General features: G+C 36.3%; 1 protein-coding gene across 3 annotated transcripts in view; it reads left to right on the forward strand.

Annotated features, from left to right (window-relative positions):
* Positions 1–15313, forward strand: part of LOC136843828 (sodium-dependent noradrenaline transporter-like) — a 294066-nt gene extending 278753 nt beyond the window's left edge. For all 3 annotated transcript variants that reach the window (XM_067112623.1, XM_067112622.1, XM_067112621.1), the window contains 12 exons: positions 32–251; positions 1123–1254; positions 2242–2452; positions 2788–3079; positions 3848–3919; positions 5062–5176; positions 6248–6498; positions 8333–8530; positions 8853–9035; positions 11144–11263; positions 14010–14162; positions 14501–15313. In XM_067112623.1, the coding sequence (XP_066968724.1) occupies positions 32–251; positions 1123–1254; positions 2242–2452; positions 2788–3079; positions 3848–3919; positions 5062–5176; positions 6248–6498; positions 8333–8530; positions 8853–9035; positions 11144–11263; positions 14010–14162; positions 14501–14779 (2226 nt within the window). In that variant the 3' untranslated portion in view covers positions 14780–15313. The remainder of the gene's footprint in view (positions 1–31; positions 252–1122; positions 1255–2241; positions 2453–2787; positions 3080–3847; positions 3920–5061; positions 5177–6247; positions 6499–8332; positions 8531–8852; positions 9036–11143; positions 11264–14009; positions 14163–14500) is intronic.
* The last annotated feature ends 57 nt before the right edge of the window (positions 15314–15370 follow it).

Here is a 15370-nt window from a genome sequence, read left to right on the forward strand (position 1 = left end):
GCAGCTCGCGAACTTGTTCCTATCATCACAGGCCCACCACAGTCGAGAGATAGGCGACGACAACAAGGACAAGACAGAGGATTCCGAGACCAATTCCGAAGCTGCTGGAACGGGATCCAGCAAGGGCGAGGAACCTGTTCTCAAATACGTGATAATGAACGTTCTGCACCAGTTTTACCTCGCCACTGCCTCGCCTGCCGTATTCAGGACGCCTGCCCTCGCTTACAAATGGAGTGGGAAAGACTCTGGGTGTAGGTAGCACATGAATCTATGTTTCACTGAGAGAGAAAGAGAGAGAGAGAGAATGTTTTCACTTACGTTAACAAACAAAAAGAAGCAATTATATTTAGCTGATTTCCCACACACGATAATAATTTAGGCATTTATGTTCCCTAGCACATAATAGTGTTGTCATGAGAGAGAGAGAGAGAGAGAGAGAGAGAGAGAGAGAGAGAGAGAGAGAGAGAGAAAAGAGAGAGAGAACATTTTCACTTTCGTTAAGACGCCCAAAAAAAGTAATTAAATTTAGTTGTTTTCCTCACGTGATCATAATTTAGACAGTTCTGTTCCACAGCGCATAATAGTTTTGTTGTCATAAGAGAGAGAGAGAGAGAAGAGAGAGAGAGAGAGAGAGAGAGAGAGAGAGATGTTTTCATTTGCGTTAACAGACCAAAAAATAAGTAATTAAATTTAGCTGTTTACCTCACGTGATAATAATTTAGACATTTCTGTTCCTTAACACATAATGTAGTGTTGTTATATGTTGCTCTTTTATATTTTACAGCAATTTTTCAGAAAATGTGCATTTTCTGCATTTACGTTTTTAAGTTGTTTTTAGCAAAAAATCTACCAATATCCTCAATGTAAAGAAATCTCACTTGTTATAGTTTATTGTCTCCAGTAAAATTTACAAGCAATCTACTAATCTTTAGCAAAACTCAAACTCATTTATAATTCCTGAAATCATTCCTTCTAAATGAGTGTTCACAGGAAACCCTCCTTCTTTAGATCCTGAATTACATAACTCCACCATCAAATTAATTAAGAGGTTCTATCACATCTTTCATTGGATAATGTTATCAAAGTTCTTTTCTCTGTCTTCCTTCCTTCTGCTCTGCTCAGCGGGGTTCTTCCTGATCTATTCAGTCGTGATTGTACTGGTCGCCATACCCATGTGCGTTCTGGAGGAGATTATGGCCCAGTACTCCTCGCTGGGTACCGTAACACTCTTCAGGTGTCTTCCCCTGCTCAAAGGTGAGTGACCTGACCTGTGATCTTGAGGCCGATGCGACATTTTGTTGTGTGAAAGTGACTGCATCTTTACAGAACTGTCTCATTGTTTTCAGTGTTCCGTTCTATTTCATACTCGTTAAATGTAGCAAAGGTGAAAATTCGAAAGTTTGTTTTGTTTCTAGAGCTGTGTGCTTGAGCTGTGTGCTTGAGGTCTGTACTAGCCCTTTGTTGGCCGAGTCGGTTGAGCTTCAGACTGTCATTCGATGGGCCGGAGTTCAATTCCCGCGGCCGGCTGATGAAGAGTTAGAGGAATTTATTTCTGGTGATAGAAATTCATTTCTCGCTATAATGTGGTTCGGATTCCACAATAAGCTGTAGGTCCCGTTGCTAAGTAACCAATTGGTTCTTAGCCACGTAAAATAAAGTCAAATCCTTCGGGCCAGCCCTAGGAGAGCTGTTAATCAGCTCAGTGGTCTGGTAAAACTAAGATATACTTAACTTTTTTTGAGGTCTGTACTTTATATCCCGTGGTAATTTCATTTCAAATTGTATTTTCCCCTTAATATCATTACAGTCGTCCATCAGTTGCATTCTTCATTCTTTCAATTTCCATCTGCCATACCACCAGCTTTGAGAGCCTTACTTGAGGGTGCACACAAGTGCTCTTTTCTCTTATACCTATAGTCAAGAAAAAGGGTGTAGGGCTAGCAACCTCATCCCAAGACTTGCCATAAAACCAAAGGGCTGTACCCTACTGGCGCCACCCCTCCATAAAAGAAAAAAGGCGTATATATATAATATATATATATATATTATGTATATATATATATATTTTATATATAAACATACATATATATATATATATATATACATATATATATGTGTGTGTGTGTGTGTGTGTGTGTGTGTGTGTGTGTGTATTTTATGCATAAACACACATATATACACATATACATGTCTATGTAAATATCTTTACAACTACTTAAAAACTGAACGAACATCCTACAGGCATCGGCGTAGGCATGGTAGCTGCATGTTTCATCCTGATGCTCTATAGTGGAACGGTGTTCTGTTGGTCCATTTTGTACTTTTTCGACTGTTTCCAAAAAGAGCTTCCTTGGACGCACTGTCTTCACAATGTCAGTCAGTGCAGTGAAGTGGACGCCATCAACGTGACAAGTTCGGATAATGTCATGATCCCGAGCGAATATTATTTTCTGTAAGTGTATTTCTCACTTCCACTCTGAGTATATTTTTTCAAACGTTAAATGAACAGGAGAAAAGAACTCTACAAGTACGTCGAAGGAACCTCTTGGTATTTTTGCCTTCAAGTCTCGCCACGAAATTCAAATCACTAACATTCATCAAACCGTAACGATCATGTATGTAATGAATATTATTTTCAATATATATATATCTCTGATTTTTCCCATAGAGAAGAGTCTAAATAACCTTAGAACTGAAAGTATGTGTTAAGTATCCAACCTCGTCTCAGGAGAGACATCAGTGATGGCATGACAGGCTGTTTACATCTTCTTCTTCTTCTTCTTCCAGAACGAAAATCCTCGGGGCATTCAAAGTAGACGAGGGAAACGTCCTTGGACTGGAACTGAGCATCAGCCTCGCGTTCTTATGGCTGGGTCTCCTCTTCATGCTGATGCTGGGAGACCCCTGGGGAACTAGCATGACCTCCAAAGTCGTTGCCCTGGTGCATCTGTCGTTGCTCTTTGCCATAATGATGATCGGTCTCCCCCTGACGAACAGCGGGATGGGCCTCAATATGGTGTTACACATCGATTTCGACGACTTTGCAGAACCGAGCATATGGATGGATGCTCTAGGGCAGGTGGGCTATCCGTTTCAGTGTTATTGGAAAATTTTAGGCAAAATGAAGGAATAAGCTGATAAGAAAGTCAGAGGTGGATCTGAAATGGTTCTTGACAAGGTTTGTGAAATTGTTAAAAAGGGAAATAGCCTATGCTTCAGATTACCAAGGATAAATTTCTACGGGATTCTCACATAACATTTCACGTTTCTATGGTACCAAAATTTATTATATTGACACCATTGCACTGATAATAATGCTGGCGTTGTTACAACATCAGTTATTTTTTTTTGTTGATTACGGAAATTTAAAAGTCATGTCACATATCAAATTAGAGTTTCTAATGTTTCAAAATGCACTGTAATTTTACTGTGTTTATAATAAAAAGCAACTTTTCACCTAATTTATTAATCACAGAAATACAACGACAATAGCCTATATCACGATGAAGTTGACTAATTGTCAAGTTCAGATAGGCAGAATCATTATTATTATTATCATTATAATTACTATAATAACTATCAGATAAGTAAGGCAATTGTCGATAGTTCAATAAACTTGAAACTGAGCAATGTCTATCGTTTCGCTGCAATTCCAAATTGGACTTAGGTAAACTTTTCATGATTATAATAAGGCAGTATATAATGTATATGTAATCACCATATTCAGAATTGGATTATAATCCAAATTGTTCTTGTGTCAAAATTATTTGCTTATCCACTTGGCATTTATCAAAAGAGGCCCCCAACTATCAAATAAAACAAATTCATGTCTTCTTCTTCTTCTCAGGTGGCGTGGACTTTGGGACCAACCCTTGGGCTGTTGATTGCGCGGGCAAGTTACAAGAGTTTCAATGACAGAGTGAGTATACAGTTAACAGTCTTTCTTCATGTTCATGAAACCACTTTAGAATATTAGGAATAACACTAAGAAAAGAGTCTGTGTACTGAAAAACCTATGACTATGATTATAGACACCCATAACGCGGTAGGAGAGTAGTGCCGTCAGAGGTCCTCACGCGGTGCACTGTTGGCTAACTAAAGGATGTTTGCGGCGTCCCTTCGGTTCCTACCTGCGCCCACTTTATTTCCCTTTAACTTTGCTTCCATTCTTCAGCCTTGTTGTCCAACCACTCCAACTCCTTCTTTTTCACTGAATGGCCGAAAGTGCCCCAGTGCTTGGTTTGACAGCCTAACTGTCGTATAAAAAAGCAGATCAATTAACGAGAAGCTGACTGTAAACTTATCACCAGTGCTTCCAGAATTATGAAGTAATTATTATTATTATTATTATTATTATTATTATTATTATTATTATTAGAATTAATTTTAATTTAATGCTTATTGAGATATTTTTATCAATTAATTTTATAAATATTTATTATTAATAAAAAAATTTTATTCTATGAAAATATTATTATTATTATTATTATTATTATTATTATTATTATTATTATTATTATTATTATTATTATTTTTAGGATGGATTTTAATTTTATGTATACTGAATTATTTTTTCAACTACTTTTATAAATTTTTATTACTAATAAACATGAATATTTTTCATTTAATATTTTGATAAAATGAAAAATATTCATGTCTATTAATAATAAAAATTTATAAAACAAGTTGATGAAAATATCTCAATAAAACAGAATGAAAATCCATCCTAATAATAATAATAATAATAATAATAATAATAATAATAATAATAATAATATTTTTATTTTATTAAAATATTATTATTATTATTATTATTATTATTATTATTATTATTATTATTATTATTATTATAGTATTCCTTTCCCAGATAAAGCTCGTTAATAATAAAAATTTATAAAACAAGTTGATAAAAATATTTCAATAAAATAGCATTAAAATTCATTCAAAAAAAAATAATAATAATAATAATAATAATAATAATAATAATTTTTATTTTATTAAAATATTATTATTATTATTATTATTATTATTATTATTATTATTGTGGTTTTCCTCTCCCAGATAAAGCTCGACGTGTATTCGGCTGTGATCACAAACATCCTGGCGTCCCTCATCGTGTTGATCGCCCTGACTCCTTACCACGGCCACCTGGACAGCCAAGGAAATGTTGACAAAAGTCAGTAAATAGAAACACTTATCAGTCACTCGAAAACGTCATTTGTAGACTTAAATGTTGGGATTACAACGTTAATGACACTTAGAATAAGTTGTAAGGAGGCGTGTATCTTAAACCATGTTTCCAGATGGGTAGTGCTTGAACATTGCGTGCCTGATACCTAAGTGATCGTTTGTGTTCAGAGATTTGTTTAATAACCTGTTTTGTGAACTTGGATAGTAACCTAAGTAAATGCAAACATAAATTAGGTGCCGTCAATATCATACTTCGTTTATATACAGAAATGGTTCATTTCCAAGCCTACACATTTATATGAAACTGAGTGTGACAATGCATTACATGAAAACAATTTTTTCCGTATTGGAAAATGGAATAGCTTGTTGTAGAAGCTGCAACTCTGACTATACAACAGCGTGTCGTAAACGTCTGTTATTCTTACAGTAATCTTCATTCGTACAGCATCAATATAACCTGATATTTCAGGAAAAACTACAAGAAACTTGTTTCTGAAATATCAGGTTATATTGAAGACTATTGTTAGAATAACAGATGTTTACAAAACTTTGGTGTAATTCGTATGCCATTACAGGATAAATTGCTTTGATGTAATGCAGGTTCACATTCACTTTCATATAAGTTGAAGGTCTGAAAATTAATCATTTCTCTACAAAACCGAATATATAATATTGACAATATCTATTTTGGGTTTGCATTTAATTAGGTTTTTATCGAAGTTTACAAAATAGGTTAGTAAACATATCTTTGAGGATGGACACTCACTTAGGTTTTATGTATTCAGTATTCAAACACTACTCATCTGGCAATACGGTTTAATATCCACGGTCTCCACACGCAAAGCTGCAAATGTCATTAGCTTCTATTTATTCGCTTCTCCGCCGCCAGGCGATGTGCAACACAGCATTTGGATGTACATAATAGCTAGAACAACTGTTTGTCATTATATTTCATAAACGGGGCCATTTGCCTAGATGGCGGGTGTTGAATTCGCTCTGCCTTGACAGTTTGAAAGTCAGACAGACGATATTAGTTATTTTTGCCCTCTCTCCGTAGACCCTGGGTATTTCTTCGTCATGTCCTCATTCGCCCTGACGAAGCTGGCGGTGCCTCAGCTGGGAGCCGCCATTCTTTACCTGCTTGTCTGCAAAGCATCCCTCGAGAACACCTTCATGCTGGCCTCGACAGTCGTCATCAGCGTGTCGGATCTTCTTCCTTCGAAATGGAGGACTGGAGGTCGCAAGTTTTTGTGCCAGTGCTTCATCTGCCTCTTGGGGTTGGTTTGTGGATTACCCTTCATGATGACGGTAGGTCAAATGTAATTCGGCGTTTGATTGTAAAGTGATCAAGATTATATTGCTTTTTGGTACCTGTGTGATCAGAGATATTTTTGTTGAGAAATGAGATTATGAAGTTGTTTTATACGCTTAGCATGGCAACTGATCTTCATGTAAAAGACTCAGCACTTGGTTTTTTTAATGTATCATCTGTTCTGTGTATCTGTGAGAACAGATTATAAAGAATAGAATATAGGAGTTAGGCCAAAGGCCAAGCGCTGGGACCTATGAGGTCATTCAGCGTTAAAAAGAAAATTGACAGCAAAAAGGTCTGAACGGTGTAACAGAAGGAAAACCTCGCAGTTGCACTATGAATCAATTGTTACGAGAGAGTGGAAAGTAAAATGGAGGAACGGGAATATGAACGGAGGTACAATGACAGGAATGAAAGGGGTTGCAAAGAACCTTAAGTAATGCCTACAGTACACCGCATGAGGTGCACTGACAACACTACCCCGTTACGGTAGTGTATCTGTAAGAGTAAAATGCTTCCACACAAGCGACAAATGCACCTTATATCTATAGCGAGGCAGTTATGAGACCTCAGAAATATTTCTCATGGCCTTCTGGTTATTCGCTCAAAGTAGACATAGACATTTCCTTTGTATTTCTTCTGTCAGTACGACTAAGACTGCATTCAATTTGACGTTTATGAAGTCCAGAATCATTTCTCGCACAATAACTCAAAATACTGGTAAAAAAAACAAAAAAAAAAACATACAGAACCTGAACAAGGAAAGATTTATCGAACATTTTTCAAGGTTACTGCTTTTTTTTTTTTTTTATGCTTACATGACACACTGCTCATCGATATTCGCTTGCGTGGAACAGTGACATTGTAAATCTCAACCCCACTCCCGATTTACATTCACCTTATTTCTCGACAACGAAGAAGATCCGAAACTGAATAATAACTGCAAAAACAGCCATTGTACTTGGTATATTAGATATTACTGAAGTAGTAATGCCTGAGACGAATATCATCTTTTCTCATGGGGATGATTCACATACCAGAACACCAAAGTATGCCCAGCCTTCATTTATATTCAAGAACGTCACCAGCAGCCAGTAAGTCACACTTTGAAAAGCCAGCTCGTCCTCTGGGCAAAACAGAGAGAGGGCAAAGCTGTGAAGGGCAGTTGTTTTGAGGCAGCATAATTGGCAGATGAATCATGATTTCCAATAGTGACAGTACGACACTAGAGTGCGACACTTCTAGGATGAGCTTAGCAAACGCAGAATTTCCCTCCAGTCAGCATAGAAAATGAGTGGTGGCATAACTTCGTAAAACCTGAAGCAATCACGGACCGGCAAGGAAAGTGAAGTAAAATAGACGGTGTAGCGATAAGTAGCAGCAGAATTACAGAAGCTGCCAAGAGGCCTATGTTTCGAGTGTAGCTCGAGCAATCTTTGATGCGGGTTCAAACTTCTTGGTTGCAAGTTGCCTAAACACAGCAGTGGGTAACTTTTATTCCTTTTCACTTCCTGCGAATTAAGCTATCACAGTTATCTCTTCAGATATACTTAGAAGGGAAGGCACTGGTCAGAGAACAGTGCTGTTATTTAGTACTGATTACACAGTACTTTATTATTCTGTCATTCATTTTTCAGCCTTGAGCATTACATAAAGAAATTATGCCAGTGTCAAACATACAGCGCGCACGCGAATGCCAAAGGTATATGCATAGAAAAACAGTTTTCAAATCAAGCTTTTGTTTCTTATCAGTGGTCCAGCTTTCCTTTCACAGTTAGAAAGATTCCCACCCGACTGAATGCCAGTTATTACCCACTTGTTCTTTTTCAGGAAGGTCTGTATCTATTAAGAGTTGTGGACACCTATGTTCCTGGGATTAGTGCCATTTCATTGGGTTTCGCCGAGGTCTGCGGATTGGCCTACATCTACGGCTCGACTCATATCTGCAACCACTTCAAAATAATGATTCGAAAATCGATCATATTTTTCGAGTATTTCTGGAAATTTCTGGTTCCTGCTTTTCTTCTGGTGAGAATAAGTATTCAGTCGGTCGTTTCTTTTGCCTTTATTACTGAAAGGGCAATAATATAACTGGAACTTTCAATATCTTCATTTATTTATCCATTACCTGTTTAAAGGTTCTTCTAAAATGGTAAAATGTCTTACGTCAGATGGGTTGATTGATTTGTTAGCAAATAAACTATGTGGTGTTACAATAACAAGGGTCATCGGTACCGAAAAATAAGTTCGCGAAATAATTTAATTGTTTATATACACACAGTCATAAAATATCACTGCATGAAAGCTATGAAATGGTAAGAAATCTAAAAATCCTCTTTCTCTCTTCTAGGCAGTGGCAGTGTGGTCTTCAGTGTCTGGCATAAATTGGGATTCCTATTGGCACAACTGGACTCACATCCTAATTTCACCTTCCAGGGAGGAAATGTATAACACCTTAGGCTTCATATTAGGTCTCACACCGCCAGGACTGGCCATACTGTTCACAGTTGCGCTGATATTTTCTTACAGGAAGGTACTTTAATTCTGTGGCCACTTATTTTCATTAATGATTTCTCTTTGGGGTATCTTAACTTGCATTGTATCAAGGTAAGTAAGCACCCGAAGGGTCCCTCTTCAATCACTGATACAACTTACAAACCTTTATGTTTTTTATCTACAGAATCATAATCTAGAAGCTAAAGCTTCGTCTGTTCATCCCTTTGATCATGCACAGTTAAATTCAGTTAAAAACAGTTAAATCGGTGTGTGAAATAATTTTAAATGATTTATAGTTTTGTTCTCTCTCTCTCTCTCTCTCTCTCCAGTCTTCACGATTTAGACAAGATGATAAAGGGTGCCTACAAAATCATGTCCCCTCAGTACATAAAAACATTAAGAAAATCTGTAGTGCTATTAAATCTTTCGGCAAGGAAAATCATAAGCAAGGGCGCGCGTACTCATTTCCTTAAAACCCATGACACACCAAAGGTGACTGTTTTCGGAACTTCACAAGAACGTGACCTAGACCTTGACACGACAATGAATTTTTTCATAGTTTCCACAGCAACCACTGGCGTTATATGACGTCAATATTTTTGGACGAAATGCAATGAGGTTTTGATGTGACGAATATTTTCGTTACATCAAAACCTCATTGCATTCCGTTAAAAAATATTGACGTCATATAACTAATATAGCTAATTAAATTCTTTATTTCTTGTTACTCTATTACTATTATTCATCTGGTAATTTATTTTGTTATTTTATTACTTTATTTTGTTGCTCAATTACTGGCAATTCTTGGCCATGCTGCCCACCCACGGAGACGATATGATTGACGATTATCATAGTGGAAGTCTTGCCTTCAATGTGCATCGTGTCGTCATGGTAGTATCACTGCGTATTTTCCCTCGCCAATAACCCCGTTAGTAGGAACTATGGCCTGTTTACACAGGATTTCCCAGATATTCACACCAAAATCATAATATATGGCAAGGAAAAGCATTGTGTTAGAGCACACACACACACTTATACATATATACATATACGTGTATATATACTTACATTATTTATATATATATATATATATATATATATATATATATATATATATATATATATATATATATATATATATATATATATATATATTCACATTATCATTTTCTCCTGCCATATTTTACACTTATTTATGGGTTTCGAAATATATTTCTACATATCTTTCGGCCGAGTCGGTTGAGCTTCAGACTGTCACTCGATGGACCGGAGTTCAATTCCCGCGGCCGGCTGATGAAAAGTTAGAGGAATTTATTTCTGGTGATAGAAATTCATTTCTTGCTATAATGTGGTTCGGATACCACAATAAGCTGTAGGTCCCGTTGCTAAGTAACAAATTGGTTCTTAGCCACGTAAAATAAGCCTAATCCTTCGGGCCAGCCCTAGGAGAGCTGTTAATCAGCTCAGTGGTCTGGTAAAACTAAGGTATACTTAACTTTTTTTACATATCTTTCACTATTATCGTTATCATTATTATTCTCATGCTGCTACAACTGATCTCACTTTTTGGCTTCTCTCTTTGTTGGTTGCTAGGTGGCCTCACTGTCTTTGTCTTACTGTACGTAAGAGGTTGTATTCATCGCTTTTCTTATTTCAAAAGACTAAACCTCTTCCTCCCTGAAAGCCTGTCAGCCACGTAACTCCCATAGCTAGACTATTTAAAAAACGAATGCTATTGCTCCTTATTTACTTCCAGTTAAAACAAGAATTACTGCTGGTTTAAATGTTATTTCTTTATTTATATTATTCTAATTTACTAGTTCAAGACACTAAACTGTCGGTTTTTCCATCTTATATCAAACCCATCCAGAATTAAAACCTAGACTGTGTTTCTTGGAGATAACTCTGCAATTTCTGTAAACTCTGAGAAGCAAGCAAAAGGTTAGGTTGTTTTTATTGCATAATTTTTTTTTTTTACTTTTGTTACCAGTCTTTAAAAATCAATGCTATCCAACATGAAGTAACTTTCTGGTGTTTCTTGAGTCAAAGATGCAGAATTTATAAGCAAGTCCATATAACATTATAACCTAAAAGACTGACTAAATTTGGAGGGACTTTGTTGACATCACTTCTTCTTCCCTACAGAATCTGAGAGCCCTCGTCACACCTGAGGAGACGTGGGGTCCTGCACTTTACCAGCATCGCGCGCGCTACACCGTTGGCATACGACGAGCGAAGTGCAAGGCGCCTTACCTTGTTGTTGAGGTAATTCCATTAGAGTACTCGTGTGTTATCTTAATACGAAAATATTGTTTAATAAAATAATGTTACGAATTAGGGTGGAAAAATAAGTAATGGGGTACGAGGCGAGACTGCCATAAAGTTAAAGGCAGAGAGTCGAATCAATAGTGCTAGCGAGTGAGTGAGTCCACCTAGATATAAAAAATGTTATCATTATATCATTGTTATTTAATAATAATAATAATAATAATAATAATAATAATAATAATAATTTATTATTATTATTATTATTATTATTATTATTATTATTATTATTATTATTATTATTATTATTATTATATGTGTACATACAAACACACTTAAACTGCTACACATTCACGGACGTTTTCTGATGTCATCGTACGTACGTCTGACTGCGAACAACTTGACGTTATTAACGAAGTCATTACGCAACCCCCTCGAAATGATTAACTTTCGGGAGAAAGTGGCTCGGAGCTTAAACGGTTTCCATGGAAACACCGGCAAATCCGAGCTTATTTCTTCCAGAAGTTAATCATCTCGAAATCATTACCTGATGAAAATGCCTACCACATTTCAGCACATTGTGTTCACCCGCTTTGAGGTTTATAACCCTTTAACTTCCGCACGGTCTTGAACAGGCGAAAGATGCCGGTAAACACACAGCAATCTTGCCAAATCCCCTTGGCCATAGGAAAAGATGACGCTTTCATTAAGACGCTTGAAATACCGTAGGACCCAAGACTAGAGTTTTATAACCGACTGAAGATGTGTAAAACAATAATTAGTTTTAAAAAAAGGAAAATCTTTTTTAATCACATCATAATTTCATTTTACAAATGAGACAACTTAGTTTTGTATTTTGCTATTCACAGGACTCATTACTGTTATGTGAACACTTTTTCATTGGTGTTTATATATATATATATATATATATATATATATATATATATATATATATATATATATATATATATATATGTGTGTGTGTTTTGTGTGTGTCCATGTATTTGTAAATAATACATGTGCAAGGAGTACATTTTAGACAAATTTCAGGTAAGAAGAAATAGAACCAAAGGCACCAGAATCACTAAGAGTAAATTACTGAAAAGTCTAACAATAAAAACAAATGATAATGGGGTCACAGCCTAAAACAACATACTTAATGGTAGGTCATAATGGAACAGTTTTCAGACAAACACTCTCTCTCTCTCTCTCTCTCTCTCTCTCTCTCTCTCTCTCTCTCTCTCTCTCTCTCTCTCTCTCTCTCTCTTACAGTTGGTATAAAAGAGGACAGCTTTTGTTTTGTTGTAGACTTATTCACACACACAAGTTCGGTGCGGTCATGCTTAATCTATTATCTTCTTTTCTAAGCAATGTTGAAGAGGAATATTTTTAATAGAATTGATAATATATTATGTTGCCAAGACTCTCCCAAAATAAAGATCTGGTGCATTGAATTGAACTGAATATAGAATTTAAGCCAAGAGCCAAACACTGGGACCTACGAGGTCATCAGCGCTGAAAGGAAAATTGAGGGTTAAGAGGTTTGAAAAGTGTAACAGAAGGAAAACCTCGCAGCTGCACTATGAATCAATTGCTAGGAGAAGGTGGAAAGGAAGTTGGAAGAAAGAGAATATGAAGGAGGCACAGTAAAAAGAACGAAAGGGGTTGCAGCTAGGAGCCGACGGCACGCTGCAAAGACCCTTAAGTAGTGCCTACAGTGCACCGCATGAGGTGCATTGACAGCACTACCCCCCTACGGAGAAGATTTGGTGTAGGTTTGTGGATAACACATTTTATATATATGAATTAAAAAAAATCTTCAGTGATGTTTACCTGAATTGCTTTCTTTATCGTCTTTTAAATCCACGGTAGAGCAAGAAGGAAACTGATTAGAAATTGTAGAAAAAACGGATATTAAACTACTAGCAGCAAATATTTAAGAATAGCCTAGGACAACAAAGACCACAGAATAATTTCCTTTCGTTGTTTGGTATTTTATGACGTTAAATCGCAATTCGTGCTATGAATAAATTAACCCTCTATTTCCAACACGTCAACAACTCTTCCAAGACAGCAACAGTTTCATCATCTTCTTCTCTTTTTTTTTTTTTTTTTTTTTTTGAAGAACTGAAGAATCAAATATTAAAAAGTTCAGTAAGTTGAGTGTCAAGAATCCGAGTTTTCAGTGTTGGTTGTAAAGTACACGACTTTCAGAAATGCAAGCAGAAGTCAAGCAACGTTGCCTACTACTTTTAGTTTTTTTCTTTTACTTTTCTTTTGACTTTCATTAGGCTTTTGTCGACACTTTTCCCTTGTCCAGTCGCTGAGATCAAACGAAAAGTTTTGCCCATGAACAGATTTGGTGAAAAAATATTCTTTAATATGCTTTAATAATTTTGGCAGTGAAATACTCTTTAATCATTTTGGCAGTGAATCATTCTTTAATTTTTTTGGCAACAAAATAATTAAAGAATAAGTATACGTTGAATATTAAACATAGATTTCAGGCGGACGAAAAATATATATACTTCAGTGTATAGTGATAGAAGAACTACAATTTAGTTTGAAGTTTACAATTCCATTAAGTTTCACGAATATGCCGAAGTTGTTCCTTTACCTTAGAACACATGTTGCTTAATAATACCTTAACCTAAACATCAGTCTCTTATATAAATCAAATGGCTTTCATTTCTAGTACCTGTTTCTCAGAATACATCATTCTTTATCTTTACCTTTTCTCCGCCAGGTAAAGGACGAAGTTTTAGAAGGAAACCCGTACAAGGGATGGATTCCTTACGGCTTTTTCCTGGCACCGTCAAAGTTCACGACACTCTGCACGACGGAGGGTTTCATTCCGACTGATCTCGACACAAAAGTTAAAATTGCTCACCATTTGCAGGTAGTGATGTGTTTCTGGTCGCCTGAGTCTTTTATCTGTTACCTTTGTAGCTTAGAACTGGCATTCTTAATGGTCATACATTTTCTCCTCATGAGAGAATTGAACCTGCCACTCCAATAAAAAAAAAATATTAAGATATATTTGTCTTTTCGCTTTGTTTTTAGAGATTTTAACTATTATCACTTTCGCAATATCGCGGTATAGTTGCATCCAATTTAAGTCTGTCTGTTTTTGTCTCTCGCTCAGAAAATTATCTAAGCACTTAGTCCTATGCAGTTAAAACTAATGATTAAAATTATCAAAATTAAGAGGTTTAAAAAAACCCTTACAATTTCCAGGAGCAGTTCGGCTGTTCTTACGGGCTCGAGGATAAGATTGACGGCAGCGGAGACTACACGGGTATGGATCTGTTGCAGAGAATGATTTCGGACAGCAAAAAGGCCCTGGCTCTCATGAGCGATGATCAGAAGTCCCAGAGCGGAGAGAGAAGTCCCGCTCATTCAAACCTATCGGCGGGAATTCTGTTGAACCCCAACAGCACCCCCGGAAATTTAGTCACCTCTGTCGAGCCACCTCGGGTTGCTCAAGGTATTGATAATTTGGCTTTCCAGAGGTGAAAGAGGCGGGAAACGTTATTGAAATATACCATATTGTACACTAAGTGTCGCAGTAATGTTTTCATGCCGGTCTCGTTGTCGGTAATGTTTGGCCATTACGAAGTTGATGGCCTTTGTAGCTCGGACACCCGAGCAGAGAAATGCTGAAGAGAAATAACTTTTACTACGGTCGTAATCTTCGTACTCCAAGCAAGATTTGCAAGAAATAAAGAAATTATGTGCCTGAATTTTAGAGTCTACAGTTCGTGGAGCTAGAAAATAAATGAAGTCACGTTGTATGAAATTTGAATGCGGTGCAACAAGGTGAGTAGCGTGTCCCCAGAAGAATTAATTGAGGTTCTAACCTTTAATGAGAAACCACATGTCTACACGAAAGACAGATTTAAGAGTCTTGCATTCAAAATACAAAATGCAATTTTGTATTACTGGAAAAAACAAATCAAACTGATAACAGTTAGTTTTAAGAGTGAATCCTTTTTTAATATATTAAATATTGAAGAAATGTAATGACCAATAAAAAATACAAATTTTTTATATTCACTCTTTACCTTCAAGAAAATGTTTCCTAAGTGATGTTGAAGGAATACACAG

Source organism: Macrobrachium rosenbergii, chromosome 12, assembly GCF_040412425.1.
Source record: "Macrobrachium rosenbergii isolate ZJJX-2024 chromosome 12, ASM4041242v1, whole genome shotgun sequence".
NCBI classification, from domain to species: Eukaryota; Metazoa; Arthropoda; class Malacostraca; order Decapoda; family Palaemonidae; genus Macrobrachium; species Macrobrachium rosenbergii.